General features: G+C 32.3%; 3 protein-coding genes across 7 annotated transcripts; 2 read left to right on the top strand and 1 right to left on the bottom strand.

Moving 5' to 3' along the window:
- Window positions 1-2758: 2758 nt before the first annotated feature.
- LOC145952605 (uncharacterized) lies at window positions 2759-7239 on the top strand. Of its 4 annotated transcripts, XM_083065348.1 has the most exons (6): window positions 2759-2933; window positions 3022-3093; window positions 4423-4556; window positions 4659-4720; window positions 4891-5007; window positions 5814-7239. In XM_083065348.1, exons 3-6 carry the CDS (start codon window positions 4430-4432, stop codon window positions 6783-6785), a joined length of 1278 nt encoding a protein of 425 aa, XP_082921474.1. In that variant the 5' UTR covers window positions 2759-2933; window positions 3022-3093; window positions 4423-4429; the 3' UTR covers window positions 6786-7239. The 4 variants fall into 4 exon arrangements, with proteins under 4 accessions (XP_082921474.1, XP_082921473.1, XP_082921471.1 ...); XM_083065347.1 differs by having other exon boundaries at window positions 4423-4720; window positions 5820-7239; XM_083065345.1 differs by having other exon boundaries at window positions 2760-2933; window positions 4423-4720.
- Window positions 7240-10855: 3616 nt separating this feature from the next.
- LOC145952606 (B2 protein-like) lies at window positions 10856-13214 on the bottom strand. 2 transcript variants are annotated; one of them, XM_083065350.1, is made up of 3 exons: window positions 11725-13214; window positions 11561-11622; window positions 10856-11390 (listed from the first exon to the last, which is right to left on the bottom strand). In XM_083065350.1, the coding sequence occupies exons 1-3, from the start codon at window positions 11849-11851 to the stop codon at window positions 11190-11192; spliced, it is 390 nt and encodes a 129-aa protein (XP_082921476.1). In that variant the 5' UTR covers window positions 11852-13214; the 3' UTR covers window positions 10856-11189. The 2 variants fall into 2 exon arrangements, with proteins under 2 accessions (XP_082921476.1, XP_082921475.1); XM_083065349.1 differs by having other exon boundaries at window positions 11561-12992.
- Window positions 13215-14023: 809 nt separating this feature from the next.
- Window positions 14024-17066, top strand: LOC145952422 (uncharacterized). The gene is made up of 2 exons (XM_083064785.1): window positions 14024-14426; window positions 14617-17066. The coding sequence occupies exon 2, from the start codon at window positions 14622-14624 to the stop codon at window positions 17064-17066; it is 2445 nt and encodes an 814-aa protein (XP_082920911.1). The 5' UTR covers window positions 14024-14426; window positions 14617-14621.
- Window positions 17067-19596: the final 2530 nt, after the last annotated feature.

Here is a 19596-nt window from a genome sequence, read left to right as displayed (position 1 = left end):
ATAAAACGTACAAGCACATGAAACCTAAGGCACATTTGAATCATGATTCATATGAAGCAAAATATGAACCAAATGAAATTTTTCGGAAAATGAAACTAGATCTATCAATTTGATGGAACAAAAATTAGATCTAGGTAGCAAAATACTCTAGACATGTAAGCAAATTGATGTAGACAAAGAAGATGAATTCACCGAAAAGGATTAGTGAACTTATCTTAGGAGAACCAGGCTCTAATACCACTTGATGGAGTCTTGGATTGCCTAAACTCCATGAGAATCCGGAACACTTCTTCTTGAATTTTCCTTGAGGTGGTTTAAGGTTTGGATTCGCCCAAGAAGGAGTGAAATAAGGTTCAAGGTGAACTAAGCTTCTTAGGAAGAAGAAGCTCACGGCCTAGAACTACAAATAGGATAACTCAAGGTGATGAGGAGAAGGAATTCTCCTTGGTGACTTCGGCTAGAGAGAATTTAGATCTTAATGAAGAAGAAATTCTCATTCAAATTCTCAAAGTGATTACAAGTCACAGCCATAAGGAATATATAGACCTAGAAAGTGTGTATGACAAGCTATCCTTAACCTAAGGTTAAAATAAACCATGGCATGGTTTAAGTTAACCTTAGGCATTAAAATTTGAATTCAAATTCAAATTTTGGGGCCCGGCCATGTGCTAGGCTCATGTGCATGTGATTTGGTGTGCATTTGAGTGGCATTTGAGTCATGCCATGTGCACCACTCCCTTGGCCGGTCACATGGGTCAAATGCCATCTAAATGCAAACTAAATTACATGTAAATGAGGTGGCATATGTGCTTAACTAAACCTAATTCTAAAATGGCTAAAAACTACAAGGCCCAAAATCCTATGCTAAATGACCAAAATACAAGGCCACAAACAAGAATTACAAGCCCAATGGGCTAATCCTATTCTACATGGGCTTTAGTGTACAACCCAAATAAAGAGCACTATGGGCTTATCTTGATTATTGGCCCATTATTCATTCATTCTCTTAACCATGGCCCTAGTGATTGGGCCCTTGGCCCATGGGCCTCCATCAGGGGTCCTTGAGTTTTGATGAACCATCCTTTCACATAAGGTTTTTTCTTGCACGATTTGTCCCCGTTCTCTCATTCTTCTCCATGGTTTCCCTTTATAAATTTAGATGGTGTTCTCCTCTTTCATTGCAAACTTGGTTTCAATTTTTCTTCTTGTTGTAAGTACTTAAATTTTGTACTATAAAATTTAATATTTATTTAATTATATTTTAGATTGATTTTGTTTGTTATTATGCAGGTTAAAAAATAGATATATCAAGTAAGTTTAAAATTTTTATTGTTTAAATTTTATTATATATTGTAATATTAAGAAAAAAATTAATATTAGTTTAAACTATGTATAGATAATAATTTGTAAATTTTGAAATAATTATTAAAATAAAAAATGTGAAATATGATAATTATATAGTTTAAATTTTAAATTTGAAAAAAAATTTATAATTGAATATATTAAATGTTCGTATTTTGTTGAATATGTGTATTTATTTCAATATTAAAAAATTGACAATTTTACTAAATATTAAAAATGTGACAAACATAAATAATAGTAATAAAATTTAATTTTGCTTTATATTTTATCAGAAATGTCTCGTAGATGAGTGAATTATGTCATAGATAGTGACGAGGAGGAAGAGGTTGTTCGTACGGAAGAAGAACTAACAGACGAGCAAATGATGACATGGTGGAGAACGAATCAACTCAATAAGCTGCTGAATATACTAAACAAGAGTCATTGTCTCTGTTGTTACCCCCCAACTCTGAATCTTAGAGTTGATGGTAATGATGGGGATGATTCTTTTAGGCCATGTAACATTGACCCTCTTATTCTTAGACTTACTGGTGCAGTCCAAGTTGTGATGAGGAACAGGTAGTCTGATAGACCTTTACCAACGCAATAATTTTTGTCTGAAATTGACCGAGCAGCAAACATGATATTTAACAGTAACCTGTTAAATATCGTGAAATCTAGAGGTTTTTTTTACCATCTTAAAATTTGTGTGTAAATTTATTGATGTAATTAATATAATGGTTTGCATGTAATTTATTGATGTAAATTTATTTTTAATTTAATTTTATGTATTTTTATTTTTTAAAATTTATTTATGAAAAAGGCGTCTAATTTTTCATTTTTACAAAATTAAGCTAAAATTGAGAATATTGAAAACAACCTATTAATATTAGGAAAACTCTATGGTACTCATAGGATACCGGAACAGTCGAATATATATTTTTTAATTTATTGTAATTACTTGTTTTATTTTTATTTTAATTTATTATTTTTAATAATTTATCTTTATAAAAGTTTTTATATCTTTAAATTATTTTTATATTTTTTAAATTTTATCTTAATATAGCATCTATTATAATTAAATAATTTAATATTAATATTTTGTTAATATGTTTTAATTTTTTTTAGAGTTAATTTTTTTAATTTATAGTATAAATTAGTTTTTCAATTATATTATTTATTTATTTTTTTTCTTATTTTAATATTTTTATAATATTATTATATTTTTTGTTTTTAATTTTTTAATTCTATCACATATAAATAAAATTTGTTATGAAAATTAACTTTTTAATTATTTTTTTTGAATTAGTCTTTTTGATTGATTCATCTTCTACAAATTTTTGATCTAAAATTTATGTTATTTTAATTTTAGTTTTTAAAATTTATTTATTCATATAATTTGAGGTACCAAACCCTTCGATTATCGTGCGTATGATAGCAGTTCCCTTTGGAGAGGCATGGCTATTATGTAGGCATTTGAAGCACCACCACACGCATTTAACTGCCACGTCGCAACCTCTGAAGTCTGAACTCTGATGTGAGTGGGAAAACGCAAGAAAACCAGCGGAAGAGTAAACAACAGTAAAACGAAGGTAACAAACAAGTCTCCATCGCGCTCTCCAAAATTTGCGGTCATCTTTTCATTTCTTTCAAACTTGTTGAATGTGACTTGCATTGCAGGTAGCTTGCTTGGTTCTTCCCACTGTTCTTGGTGAGGTGTTACGACTTACGAGTCGCTGTTTTCTCTTCATGGTTAGTGCTTCATTTTCGCGCGTGAAGTGGTGTTTGCTCGCAAACCCAAGATTGTAGCCATGGTGTGGTTACGGACTGGCGGATACTATCTTGGTTGAATTAAAATTATTTTATTGTTATGCCGTTGTGTTTGTGACGTGTAATCTGTGGTTGGTTGTTGATTATGTCCTTTTTATTATTATTATTATTATTATTTTTGGTATTTGATATAAATTATAAATTATTTTTATACAATCAGGGCTTCAAATTAGATTAGTTTACGATTTTTGATACGTTGGCGTTACTTTGGCTTTTAAATGTGTTTTATATGTATATAATGTGTAACATCAACTGCTCCTTGAATAGTTGAATTATATGAATTTTTAGTCCCTGAATTTGGAGTTTGTCTCTCTCTCTCTCTGTTTATACATTCAGTTTTTGCTGAAATACCTGATAAGTTGTGGTTTTTTTTGGGTGGAATAAGTTTTTTATTTTTTGGAGTCATTTATTCACTTATAGGTTCATGATTTCTGCATATTATATTAGTGTTATAAATTATAATTATTATATATTAGTGTCATAATTATTATAGTGAGTTTTCTTGGAGTTGTCATATGCTGTTTACTATTAGTTACAAGTTCACTTGATTTGAGGCTGCACAACGAAGGTTGATGCCATTGTTGTACATTTGATGATATGACGCTTGTCTTGTAAGTTGCGAATCTCATTTTTCTTTTTAATTGTTGAATATCACACAACCCAAATTAAAAAGTTAAAAACTCGTGGCATTTGGAAGAGAGCTTATTTGAGCTTATGGAAGTGGTATATAACCTTCCTAAAAGTTCTTTTTACTTTTTAGTATATTTTTGTAAGCTTCACAGAGAAGCTTATCAAAGTAAGCTTTTTTTTAGATTATTCCAGTAAGTTTCACAATCAAACTTATGAATAAGCCCTATTTTGATTTGAATTTGTTGAATAAGTGCTTAGTTAATCTGGTTACCCAAAACATGTCCTTAATGGATAAAACACTTGACTCAAACACACAATTGAAAGTTCAGCAGTTTATTCCATCTAATTGAAAATGTCATTTAAATATGTATCATACAAGTCAAGACAATTCAGGTATTGTGCTAGTGTGATCTAGATTACACCACACTTGGTATAAGTGGATTATACTGTTTTTTATAACATATGACTTGTAATAATATCCACTGCCACTTTCTTGAATTAGCCTTTAGTCCTGTATTTGAAATTTGCTTGGCTCGTGCTATGTTTTAGTAGTGCTAGTTTGTTGGCAGGCTTGAGATTTCAATTTTAGTGTTAATCTACTTCATTGTTTTTTATTGTCAGCACAAAAATGGAGTCAGGGGATTTGTACCAAAGAAAAGAGGTGTCAGGACATTTTCCTGAGTATGGAGCAATCTTCATGTCAAATAGAAGTACTTTTAAAGAATGTTTGGAGAAGAGATTGCTTGGACTACCAGGTCCTTTCTCTAGTTTTGTTAGATGTGTTAAGGCAGGAATGATTTTGTTTCTATTTGAATTTGAAGAAAGAAAACTTTATGGGGTTTTTGAAGCAATATCAGATGGTGGCATGGACATTGTTCCTCATGCATATATTTCATCAGGAAGGAAGTTCCCTGCACAGGTAGTAATTTTTGCTTTCATATTTTATTTGCCTTATTCCAACACATTCCCCCAAATTTGGCATACATTGTTTTTTCTATCTGCAGGCATAACCGGTTGTTTCTATAAATTTGAATTTCATTGTTTAATTTGAGAAAAATCGAGAGTTTATTTGTTCTTTGTACTGACCAGGTTAAATTTACCACAATCTGGCACTGTGACCCTCTATTTGAAGATGAGTTTCGTGATGCTATTCGAGATAATTACTTCAACTCTTACAAATTCAACTTTGGTCTGTCTAAGGATCAAGTATGCTCTTTTCCACCTTTTGTTTGCTCATTTATACTCCATTTTTTCTTGATCTACAAGTGTATACAGGTGTTTGATGGGTAATGATGTGTAGTATACTCTAATGATGACGCCATTGTTAGTTAACATTAGGCCTTATAATCTGTTAGAATAGGTAATTAGTTTGGTTGTTATACACTTAGGCAAAAGATGATAGGGGGAAGTTAGTTAGTTGGTGAGAATTAGTTTTGGGTGACAGAAACTAGGCTCTTGAATTCCTGGGTGTTCATTCAATTGTTGTACATTTTTCCCATCATTGCTATGTTGTCACTATAGTTGATGCTGTTGAGTAAATTAGAGATAATGCAGCAACCTGATTGTATCAAAATGATCATTTACCAACTTGTCACACGTGGCCTTGGGGAGTAATGTCCTTCACCTTGAAGAAAAGGAGAGTGTTTGGGGGGGGGGGGGGTAATTATTAGGATGACCTTGTTGCTGTTAGTTATGTATTGTCAGGTTAGACATGAGAGTAGCCTTATAAAAGGTAATTAGTTAGGATAGTATGGATAGAGGAAGAAGATGCTAGTGGAAGAAAATTGGTGAGAAATAGTTTTAGATTGGGAAGACTAAGCTCTTAAATTCCTTGGGAGTTCATTCAGTTATCATTGTAGATTTTGCCCTTGCTCATTCTGCTATCATAGTGGTACAGATTGGCAATTAGGGTCTTGATTAATAAAATATCATTTCATTGTAGTTTCTGATTAAATTTCTATTATATAACCTGCATAATATATAGTTTATGGTTCTGATTGTTTTAATGCCAGATTCAGAGTCTCCTGTGCTTATTTAATTCAAAGAAACTTGAAATCCCAAAGTCTCTACATCAGAAGAAGAAAAGGAAGATAAGAATACATGATTACAAGTCTATAGAAGCTGGACTAAAGAATGAAAGGTTTACTGGGATCCAAATCTCCAAAAGGAAGCCAAACATGGATCATGACACTTCAGTTATTTCAGGGCCAGAGGCGGAAAGGTTTTCTTTGTCTTCTGTTTCTTGCAGAGTATCTGAAAGCATCCATTTTTCTGATAATGCTTATGATCCTGAACATCCTGGCTTCCATCGTCCAGAGGGATCTGGTGCTCACTCAGCTACTAGCCACAAATCACACGAACTTGTTGCATTACAACAGAAGGAAGGAAACTCCCATATTTCTGCCAAAGAATCTCAAGATTATATACCGTTGTCTTCATCGGATCATTCTGACTCTGAAGAAGAGGGTGTTGATTTCAGTGAGTGTTCAGTTGTGAAACAGATAGAGTCTTCTATCCCTGTACCACAATTTGCGCATGGAAATATCTTGAGTAATAAAAGATATAACAAGAAGAAAATGGAGCACTCGTTTGCTTCCACACATGGTAGTCCAAGCTACAGATTAGATGACTCTAGCAATGCTGCTCTTCCCTTGTCAGATACATGCAACTCCAAGTCCAAGGGTATGTACTCTGATAAATCAAAAGAAAGATCTAGTGTGTTTTCACGCTTAAATTTTTCTTCAAAGCATGTTGCTTCAAAAAATCAGAATGGTGGCAGTGGGGAATTGGCAAATGATATGTCAATAGTAAAGCATCGAAATCATAAAGAATGTAAAAAGAAGAAAAAGGTTACAAGACAGAAGCAAAAAATTGGAGATTGTAATACGAATAAAAGAACTAGTGTCTTCTTGCGCTTGACGGGTCCAGACAGACGCAGTTGTTCAACCAGTACATTGCATGATATAACTGAAGGAGGGAACTAGTGAGTGGAAGAAGAAGGGAAAGGAGAAAGGTAATTTGCAGAATGGAAATATCATTGCACGGTGAATAAATTTTTGAACCAATCCTAGGAAGTTCTGGCTTCAGAATATGATGTGGAAGAAGACGGCTTGAGTGAAAACTCGTTGAAATCCTGGGTAGATTGTGCCAGATACATGAAAATTGGATGAATATGGTGGTAAAAACAGATTTCCTTTAACAAGCAAATGAAGTTCGTAAAGTGGACAAGAAACTTCTTGTATAGTTTTGTGCTTGAGTACCAAACTTCTAGCTGTTTTCACTAAATGATTGTTTACTAGCAGGTCTGGCTACATCATAACACAGAAGTTGGAACTTTGCGACCAAGTAAAAGATAATATACATGATGGACTTTTTTGTTATTAAAATATTTCGAACGGGATTTATATGCATAATAGATTTTTTGTGTTATTGTTATTATTATGTTATATTGCTAGCAGAACATGCCTAAAAAAGTTATAATTGGTCTGAATCTCATAGTTTAGTATAGAAATAAAACTTAAAAAACTTAATTCACTAAAAGGATGTGTTAGATTAAAATTCTGAAAGACTATTTTAACATGAAAAAGTTTTATAGATTTTAGAAAACTTTGTAAAAATGTAATATCTTTTAAGATTTTTGTAAGATGTATTAAATTAGAATTTTAAAAGATTATTTTTTAATAAAAAAATCTTATAGTATTAATAGTTGACCATCAAAATTAAAAAGAATCAGAAATTCACAAATCATAGGTATTAATTGCGTTTCATATTGTAATTATTTTTCACCTGAGTTTAACCTATTATATGATATTGTTATTTGAATTCTAGTTTACCCTATGTTTGGATGAATTGAAGGAGAGGCAGATGATATATTAACCTTTGGATATATTATTTTATATTATATATTATTGCTAGAGTTTCGTAGGTATGCACCTATTATGGATAACATTAAAGAGTATATGGCTAAACCTTGGGAATATTCAACTTAGACATACTCTGAAAGATAATGTTGGTGCAGATTATTTGGGAACACTGGTTCCAAACTCTGATACTATATTGTTAGAGTTAGATCTTCCTCGTTGAGTTGCACCATCAGTCATGGAGTACTTGAAGATGTAAATTTTTCCTCTGTTTTGGTTTGTTCATCTTTGTTTAACACTAAAAAATATAAAATAAAATAAACAAAAGCTTAAGCCATCAACTGCCTTTGTTGACTTGTATTACTGGGATAGCTAGCATGCAATGAACACGTTTAATAAATAATACAACATGAGTACATGCTTCATGATCGATTAAAACACCCAAGATTTCTGGAAGTTTATCAACTCAGTGAATATCCAAATTAAATTTGTTATGATTCTTTTAATATATTTAAAAAAACTCTGGTGCTACAAAGTTAAACCTAATTCATTTTTTAAAAAATAGACTTGAGTAATATAAATGTCAATACAAGCTCATACAAATCACGTGCTTAAAGCTACATTTACAAGCCCCCTATAATATTAACATTTTATTTTATTTTTTGGATGATGAACATGCGTAAGCATCTTTCCATTCATTTCATTCATCCCAAATTAAAGAGGGGGGAAAAACAAGATTTTACTTGGAATTGGATGAAATTCATTCCATCATGTTCCATTCCATTTCATCCTATTTCAAACAATCCAAATAGTGAAACATTTAATGATTCCACTTCATTTCACTACATTCCACCCTTTTCATCAACTAATCTTGGTAAAATTTGCTTTGAAACACAAACTAACTTGATTTTTTCATAAAATCAAGCCTGGTCTTTTACCCAATCCAACTCAACTCATTTCTATACTAAACTATGAGATTCAGACCAATTATAACTTTTTTAGGCATGTTCTGCTAGCAATATAACATAATAATAAAAATAACACTAAAAATTTATTATGCATATAAATCCCGTTTGAAATATTTTAATAACAAAAAAGTCCATCATGTATATTATCTTTTACCTGGTCGCAAAGTTCCAACTTCTGTGTTATGATGTAGCCAGACCTGCTACTAAACAATCATTTAGTGAAAACAGCTAGAAGTTTGGTACTGAAGCACAAAACTATACAAGAAGTTTCTTGTCCACTTTACGAACTTCATTTGCTTGTTAAAGGAAATCTGTTTTTCCCACCATATTCATCCAATTTTCATGTATCTGGCACAATCTGCCCAGGATTTCAACGAGTTTTCACTCAAGCCGTCTTCTTCCACATCATATTCTGAAGCCAGAACTTCCTAGGATTGGTTCAAAAATTTATTCACCATGCAATGATATTTCCATTCTGCAAATTACCTTTCTCCTTTCCCTTCTTCCACTCACTAGTTCCCTCCTTCAGTTATATCATGCAATGTACTGGTTGAACAACTGCGTCTGTCTGGACCCGTCAAGCGCAAGAAGACACTAGTTCTTTTATTCGTATTACAATCTCCAATTTTTTGCTTCTGTCGTGTAACCTTTTTCTTCTTTTTACATTCTTTATGATTTTGATGCTTTACTATTGACATATCATTTGCCAATTCCCCACTGCCATCATTCTGATTTTTTGAAGCAACATGCTTTGAAGAAAAATTTAAGCGTGAAAACACACTAGATCTTTCTTTTGATTTATCAAAGTACATACCCTTGGACTTGGAGTTGCATGTATCTGACAAGGGAAGAGCAACATTGCTAGAGTCATCTAATCTGTAGCTTGGACTACCATGTGTGGAAGCAAACGAGTGCTCCATTTTCTTCTTGTTATATCTTTTATTACTCAAGATATTTCCATGCGCAAATTGTGGTATAGGGATAGAAGACTCTATCTGTTTCACAACCGAACACTCGCTGAAATCAACCCCCTCTTCTTCAGAGTCAGAATGATCCGATGAAGACAACGGTATATAATCTTGAGATTCTTTTGCAGAAATATGGGAGTTTCCTTCCTTCTGTAATAATGCCACAAGTTCGTGTGATTTGTGGCTGTTGTGCATCGAGGGTCACACATATAAACGTGTCTCCACATTGGTGAGATATTATCTGCTTTAGGCCCAAACCCTCACGGTTTTGCTTTTGAACGATGTGGGACTTTACTTGCATCCTAATCTCTAGTCGATGTGGGACTTGAATTTTTCCCAATACTCACCAGGAGGGGTTACCACACATATACACATGTCTAACCTGACAATACATAACTAACAACAACAAGGTCTTCCTCTGCAGGGGAAACTACAAGTATTATCGTATGGTGGCCCACAGAGCTCACTCTTAGAATAGTGGATTTAAGCCTAACTCAACCTTACAAAACCGGCTTGTAAGGTGAGGGTTGCTTTCCACTTATATACTATTTAATTGCCTAATCTCTAGTCGATGTGGGACTTGAGTTTTTCTCAATACACCCCCCTCACGTCCAGCACTATTGGGCTTGGTACGTGGATAAATGGTAGGTGACCCTTTTTTTAATGATCTAGGATTGGCGGGACTTGAATACACCCCCTCATGCCCATGGTGCATGTATCAATGAATGGTAGGTGGATGGTAGCCCACAGAGCTCACTCTTAGAATAGTAGATTTAAGCCTAACTCAACCTTACAAAACTGGCTTGTAAGGTGAGGGTTGCTTTTCACTTATATACTATTTAATTGCCTAATCTCTAGTCGATGTGGGACTTGAGTTTTTCCCAATACACTCCCCTCACGTCCAGTACTATTGGGCTTGATACGTGGATAAATGGTAGGTGACCCTTTTTTTAATGATCTAGGATTGGCGGGACTTGAATACACCCCCTCATACCCATGGTGCATGTATCAATGAATGGTAGGTGACCCTTTTTTAAGAATCTAGGATAGATCTGATACCATCTTAGAATAGTGGATTTAAGCCTAACTCGTCGGGCCGGTCACCTGATCAGACCATCGACTCTTATACTACTTGTTGTGCACCAGGGGAATTACCACACATATACACATGTCTAACCAGACAATACATAACTAACAGCAACAAGGTCATCCTAATAATTACCCCCCCCCCCCCCCAAACACTCTCCTTGTCTTCAAGGTGAAGGACATTACTCCCCAAGGCCACGTGTGACAAGTTGGTAAATGATCATTTTGATACAATCAGGTTGCTGCATTATCTCTAATTTACTCAACAGCATCAACTATAGTGACAACATAGCAATGATGGGAAAAATGTACAACAATTGAATGAACACCCAGGAATTCAAGAGCCTAGTTTCTGTCACCCAAAACTAATTCTCACCAACTAACTAACTTCCCCCTATCATCTTTTGCCTAAGTGTATAACAACCAAACTAATTACCTATTCTAACAGATTATAAGGCCTAATGTTAACTAACAATGGCGTCATCATTAGAGTATACTACACATCATTACCCATCAAACACCTGTATACACTTGTAGATCAAGAAAAAATGGAGTATAAATGAGCAAACAAAAGGTGGAAAAGAGCATACTTGATCCTTAGACAGACCAAAGTTGAATTTGTAAGAGTTGAAGTAATTATCTCGAATAGCATCACGAAACTCATCTTCAAATAGAGGGTCACAGTGCCAGATTGTGGTAAATTTAACCTGGTCAGTACAAAGAACAAATAAACTCTCGATTTTTCTCAAATTAAACAATGAAATTCAAATTTATAGAAACAACCGGTTATGCCTGCAGATAGAAAAAACAATGTATGCCAAATTTGGGGGAATGTGTTGGAATAAGGCAAATAAAATATGAAAGCAAAAATTACTACCTGTGCAGGGAACTTCCTTCCTGATGAAATATATGCATGAGGAACAATGTCCATGCCACCATCTGATATTGCTTCAAAAACCCCATAAAGTTTTCTTTCTTCAAATTCAAATAGAAACAAAATCATTCCTGCCTTAACACATCTAACAAAACTAGAGAAAGGACCTGGTAGTCCAAGCAATCTCTTCTCCAAACATTCTTTAAAAGTACTTCTATTTGACATGAAGATTGCTCCATACTCAGGAAAATGTCCTGACACCTCTTTTCTTTGGTACAAATCCCCTGACTCCATTTTTGTGCTGACAATAAAAAACAATGAAGTAGATTAACACTAAAATTGAAATCTCAAGCCTGCCAACAAACTAGCACTACTAAAACATAGCACGAGCCAAGCAAATTTCAAATACAGGACTAAAGGCTAATTCAAGAAAGTGGCAGTGGATATTATTACAAGTCATATGTTATAAAAAACAGTATAATCCACTTATACCAAGTGTGGTGTAATCTAGATCACACTAGCACAATACCTGAATTGTCTTGACTTGTATGATACATATTTAAATGACATTTTCAATTAGATGGAATAAACTGCTGAACTTTCAATTGTGTGTTTGAGTCAAGTGTTTTATCCATTAAGGACATGTTTTGGGTAACCAGATTAACTAAGCACTTATTCAACAAATTCAAATCAAAATAGGGCTTATTCATAAGTTTGATTGTGAAACTTACTGGAATAATCTAAAAAAAAGCTTACTTTGATAAGCTTCTCTGTGAAGCTTACAAAAATATACTAAAAAGTAAAAAGAACTTTTAGGAAGGTTATATACCACTTCCATAAGCTCAAATAAGCTCTCTTCCAAATGCCACGAGTTTTTAACTTTTTAATTTGGGTTGTGTGATATTCAACAATTAAAAAGAAAAATGAGATTCGCAACTTACAAGACAAGCGTCATATCATCAAATGTACAACAATGGCATCAACCTTCGTTGTGCAGCCTCAAATCAAGTGAACTTGTAACTAATAGTAAACAGCATATGACAACTCCAAGAAAACTCACTATAATAATTATGACACTAATATATAATAATTATAATTTATAACACTAATATAATATGCAGAAATCATGAACCTATAAGTGAATAAATGACTCCAAAAAATAAAAAACTTATTCCACCCAAAAAAAACCACAACTTATCAGGTATTTCAGCAAAAACTGAATGTATAAACAGAGAGAGAGAGAGACAAACTCCAAATTCAGGGACTAAAAATTCATATAATTCAACTATTCAAGGAGCAGTTGATGTTACACATTATATACATATAAAACACATTTAAAAGCCAAAGTAACGCCAATGATGTAATTCACTCCCATGAAAGGTTTAGTCCAAAAGACGCTTCACTTCACTGTCCAAAAATTGTTCAAGCCGTGATATATATTAGATTAAAATTTTGATATAAAAGATTATGAACTAAATTTACCTTCAAGTAATCTTTTCGTACTTCACCACTAATGGTGATCATCTTTGTAATTGGGTCTCACCTAAAATTAGAGTTGTTACACATAAATGTTGACATCTTGTTATATTGATTTTAAAACTATGTCATTATGATCAAATAATGATATTAAGTATTAGGGGATTTATTTTTGGCATTGAGACAATGTAGTATAACACTTTCTTCATTTTGTTTACTAAGCAACCCATTAGCATCACACAATCCACTATTTATAACATCCACCAAGAAGTACAACAACTCATTGGTATTCTTCATGGTTATTCAAGATTCACTGTTTTCTTTTTCATTACCTTTTCTTTGTCATTTTCTTGTGAATCTTTCATTTAAATTATTAATGCAATATATGTAAGAAATTAGTTATTTCACATGGATAATTTTTATATTAATAAAAAAACTCAATTTCACAAGAAAAAGAAAACATGAATAAAATCTTTTTTTTTTACAACACAAAAAAATAATATTAAAATTGATATTTAAAAGTAATATTATCAAATATATATATATATATATATATATATATATATATATATATATATATATATATATATATTATATTGTGATAAGGAAAGCAAAGAAACATTAAGAAGAAAAAAATCATATAACTAAAGCTAACTCATACGATATTTATAAGTTGGATGATTTTTTACAATGCGTCTCATCATACATCATACAAACACATAAAAACTCATAAAAAAAATCATACAAAGAAAAAAATACCTCCAGCAGCATGTAATTCCCATAAATAATAATAATAATAATAATAATAATAATAATAATAATAATAATAATAATAATAATAATATGGCCACTCCAACGAAGTTTTTTTATCGAGCACTTTTGATCCATATAAACAAACAAATATGTATAAGGACGGAGCCAAGGGGGGACCTACGGGTGCCACGGCCCCCCCAACAATTTTAATTTTTTTTTATATACATATATATTACTATATGGCACATTGGCACCCCCTATTTTTAATATAAACTCATATGTATAATTAAATGAATAACCCAAATTTATTTTTTTATTCAACTTTTGGACTTCTAGTACGGCCTGCTATGTGGTATCACTTTGGAATTTTTTTTTTTTTAAAAAAATGTAGCGCCTCATTTGATCATTCCAATTCTTGCCTTCTCAATTCTCAAGTAACACTGGCAATAGGAATAAGATTGGGTAGTGACTATTGACTAGTTAGCATCACAATTCACAGCTTGCACCACGTCAATCAATAATCATCAATTCGTCATTGATTCTTATTTCATAACAACACCTGCACCGCATCATTGGTTCTTCAATCTCTCCTTGGCTCCTTGCGTCTTCAATCTCTCTTTTTATTTTAGTTCTTCAAAAGGTAAATTAACACTTCTTTTTTGTTACTAATATTTTAATGAATGTTTTCTTTTAATTGTTTTAATATTTTCCCCTTTGCTATTATGCTGAAAACCCTTTTCCCCTCAATTTAATTAGAATTTGTTAAGAGTGTTACTGTGTTAGTGTTGTTGCCTATTTCGTATGATTTTTATAGTTTTAAATTCTTTTAGGTTCAATGAAGATGAGGAAGACAACTATTGAATCATTTTTCAAAAGAAAAGAGAGAGATGATGAAGAAACACTGTCTAATACACCAATTTCAAATTTAGATACAAATGTTGATGATGTTGCTGAAGTTGATGAGCAACAGCCACCTCCTCCCAAAGCTTTGAGGACTGAACAAGAAACAATTGAGAGTGGTACCTTGATTCGCGATCCTGGAAAACGTTTACAAATTTGGAACTATCCTATTAATCAACAAGATGATATTCGTAGGGCGTATGTGAAGTTTGGACCATATCAATTTTTAATGGATTTGTATCCACTTTCAGGTCTTGAAGATCATCCTCGCCGATTTCAAGCTCATTGGTTTAGAATGTTTTCTTGGTTAGAATATTCACCGGAAAAAGATGCTGCCTATTGTTTTCCATGTTTTTTATTTTCTAAAAAACCAAGTCCATTCACTTCGGCAGGATTTAGAAATTGGAAGAAAGTGAATAATGGAAAAGATTGTGCATTTTTATCTCACATGGGGAAAAATATTAATTCTGTTCACAATGCTGCTCTTAGATGTTTAGAAGATTTCAAGAATCAATCATGCCACATTGATAAAGTGTTGAACAAGCAAACTTCACAGCAAATTCTAAGCAATCGGTTGTGTCTTAAAGTATCCATCGATGTGGTTAAATGGTTGACATTTCAAGCTTGTGCTTTTAGAGGACGTGATGAGAGTTTGTGGTCAACAAATCGAGGTAACTTTCTTGAAATGATTAAACTCTTAGCTTCTTATAATAACGAAGTAGATCAAGTTGTCTTGGAGAATGCTCCTCAAAATGCAAAATACACTTCACCTACTATTCAAAAAGAAATTTTAAATGTTTTTGCTAGAAGGGTGCAAAATGAAATTCGAGAAGAGATTGGTGATGCAAAATTTTGTTTGATTATTGATGAAGCTCGAGATGAATCTAAGAGAGAACAAATGGCTATTGTTATTAGATTTGTTGATAAGAATGGATTTGTTAAAGAGCGCTTCTTGGATTTAGTACATGTGAAAGATACTACATCATCCACTCTTAAGCAAGAAATCTGTTTAGTATTGTCTAATCATAATCTCAACATTGAAAATATTAGAGGCCAAGGATATGATGGAGCTAGTAATATGCGTGGAGAGTGGAATGGTTTGCAAGCTCTTATTCTTCAAGAATGTCCTTATGCATATTATGTACATTGTTTGGCTCATCAGTTACAATTAGCTCTTGTTGCTGCATCTAAAGATTCAAGTGATGTTCATGCTTTTTTTCAAAACTTGAGTAGGATTGTTAATGTTGTGTGTTCTTCTTGCAAACGCAATGATGAGTTACATGATGCTTATGAGACTGAAATTGCACGTTTGGTTGCAAATGATGAGATTGAAACTGGGAGGGGAGCTAATCAAATTGGCACACTACAAAGACCTGGAGATACTAGATGGAGTTCTCATTTCAATTCAATATGTAGCCTTCTACGCATGTTTAATGCAACTACTTCAGTTCTTGAAGATTTGGTGGTTAATGGAACTGGCTCTCAACGAGGTGATGCTACTTATGCTTTCAGAGTATTGATGTCTTTTGAATTTGTTTTCATTTTACATGTTATGAAAGAAATTATGGGAATCACAGACAAGCTTTGTCAAGCTTTGCAGCAAAAGAATCAAGACATTGTGAATGCTATGTGTTTGGTTTCTAGCACAAAGTCACTAATTCAAAAGTTAAGGGATTTTGGTTGGGATTCTCTTTTAGAAAATGTTAACTCTTTTTGCAATAGCCGAGGTGTACCAATTCCTGATATGAGTGCTACTTACTCTGACATAATTCGAACTCGGCTTAAAAAGGATTCTGTGACAGTTGAGCATCATTATCGTGTAGATATATTTACTGCAGCGATAGATTATCAATTGAAAGAATTGAATAGTAGATTCAGCGAGCAATCAACTGAACTTCTTATGTTGAGTGTAGCTTTGGATCCTAAAGATGCATTCAAATCATTTAATGCTTGTGATATTTGTAGTCTAGCTAAGAAATTTTACTCTTCAGATTTTTCTGACCAAGAAATGATTCATATGGAATATGAATTGCAACATTATGAGTTTGATGTGCCAAAGGATCCCAAATTTCATAATTTGTCAACTCTTGGTGAATTATGTCAAAAACTAGTAGAGGTTGGCAAATCAAATGTTTATCCTTTAATTGATCGATTGATACGACTTGTTCTTACTCTGCCCGTGTCAACAGCAACTACAGAACGTGCTTTTTCAGCTATGAAGATTATAAAAACAAGTTTGCGCAGCAAGATGGAAGATGGTTTTCTTACTGACTACATGATTGTTTATATTGAGAAGGAGATTGCACGAAGATTTACAACTGATATGATAATTGATGATTTTTACTTCATGAAACAACGACGGGCACAACTTAAGAAATAAAGGTACATACTTGAATAACTTGATCTTGCAATATGTTCGATATATTTATCAAATGTAAATATGAGAAATAATTTTTATTAAATTATGTTAATTATTATCTAGTTTTGTCAGATAATATGCTTTTGATACTTTAATTTTCATTTATTATAAATTATATATTATTTATTCTCGGCCCCCCAGTATTGAAATCCTGACTCCGTCCCTGTATAGCGATCAAAATTATAGAAAAAACGAACATTAATTATCATATTTTTAACGATTACAAATAAAAAAGCTATATATATATATATAAAAGGAGGGTTATAATAATACTGATATAATTTTTACTACGTATTATACCGTTTAATAATTTTATATTAAATATAAATTTTATAAATTCAACTGTTAGATTGAAATTTAATATCATTTTATATGTTTATATCAAATTTTGTTAAAATTGAACAATAACTCGAAAATAATCAAAGTGTTTATATTTTAATATATTTTGAAATGTATATATTACGTTAATTTTGTTTTTATAAGAAGGAAATATCAAATCATCTTGAATTAATATAAAATTTTGTATATATAATTTAAGAGTAAAAAATTTTCAATCTAACTGATAGATTTATAAAATTCATATTTAATATAAAAGTTATTGAATGGTATAATATTTAATAAAAATTACACCGATATTATTATACCTCTTATATATAAAGAGAGTGAGGTTTATTAGTTGATTGTAAGAGAGTAGAAGAGAATCCGTTGAAAAAGGTACACAAGTATTGTACCAGCATTTGTATTACCTTTAAGAGAGAAAAATTCTGATGAGAGGAATAAAAGTATAGCAACAGCAAAAAGAAAGGAATGAAAGAGTTGAAAGGTCTCATGCGTTTGGGTGGGTTTATTGAAAAGGTATGGTATTTATAATTTTCATTAAAGTCACACAAAATTTACTGTGATAGAAAAAAAAAAAACTTTAAATGAATATGACCAAATTTGATTACCATTTTTAAAAGATCATAATTGTCTTGATTATATATTTTTACATTTTTTTATATTATTTAAAAATCTTGATTAAATATCATAAAAACTTTTATAAAAAAATATTTTAAAATCTTAATCTAATATATTTTTCTAGGAATTTATCGAGATATATCAAATATCTTTATTTGTGTTTAAGAATTATCATCTGAACTATCCATTTTTTTTTGTAAAGATAGGAAAGATTACAAAGATGATAGAAATAAGGATTGAATCTAGGTCCTCATGTTTCTAATTACCTCAACCCCTCCCCACCTAACTACTAGGCTAACCCTAGTGGTCGAACTATCCATTTATATAAACCTATATATTAATATTACAAATATCCTACAATATTAACATTAAAATAAAAATTACCATATTTAATTTCATTAATAATATTAAAATTTAGTGTTTTATTTCCTTTTATAAAATAATATATTTAAAAATCTACAATTTTTTATTTAATAAAGAGATATAATTCTTTTTCACATAATCAGCTCTTATAGAGACACTACAAGAAATTTCGCTATTACAGACGGCCAGAATCCGTGGGAAATGCCAAAAATCTGTGGGTAATAGTGCATTTTCGACGGATTACCGACGGAAACTAATCCGTCGGTAAATTGCTCGTCTGAAATATTTACCGACGATTTTTTATTCGTGGGTAACTTTTCGACGGATTTTCCCACGGATTTATCTGTGGGTAATTTTACCCACGGATATATCCGTGGGAAATTTCCCACGGATTTATTCGTGAGAAATTATAATTTTTTTAATTTTAATAAATTTATTAATGTAACATGTAACACCCTATTATTTTAATATTATTATTGAGTCTTTTCGTAAATTTATTAAGTTTTAGGGGTATTTTTGTAAATATTAATGGCATTTATGCAATTTTATTTAAGTTTGAGGGGTAAATGGGTAACTTGGAACGGGCTGTTCCAAAGTTGGAACGGGCCGTTCCAAGCAATAAAAGGATACTGAAATTTTAGGTTGGGAACGGGCCTAGAACGGGCCGTTCCAACAAGGAGCACGGGCCGTTTCAAGGGGAGAACGGGCCGTTCTGCTGAGATTGAGAACGGGCCGTTCTGGTTTTAGAACGGGCCGTTCCAGTTGAAAAATTTGCACAGATTTGAAGGTTCCGGAACGGGCCGTTCCGAAATCAGTACGGGCCGTTCCGGGTAACCCAGATTGCCTATAAATAGGAGGCATGGGGGGTGAAAAATTATAACTGTGAAGGGTGAAAAATTTTAGAGAGAGAGAGAGAGAGAGAAAAAGAGGAGTGAGAGAAAGAGGAATCTTGAGGAGAAGATTCTGCCCTAGTTTCGGTCCTTGTTTAAGGAGAGAAGTGGAGGTTCTGCCCTAGTTCCAGTTACTGTTTAAGGAAAGAGAGGAGGAGGTTCTGCCCAAGTTCTTATTTATCCAGGTACGGGGAAAAGGGGATTATTTATATGTATAGTACATGAGGGAATTAGGTAGAGGAAGAATTCCTTAGGATTAAGATTAATTTTACAATTATTTG

The sequence above is a fragment of the Cajanus cajan genome, chromosome 10, assembly GCF_000230855.2.
Source record: "Cajanus cajan strain Asha chromosome 10, NIPB_CcT2T_4, whole genome shotgun sequence".
Classification (NCBI taxonomy): domain Eukaryota; kingdom Viridiplantae; phylum Streptophyta; class Magnoliopsida; order Fabales; family Fabaceae; genus Cajanus; species Cajanus cajan.
This window is presented reverse-complemented; position numbering and strand designations above follow the sequence as displayed.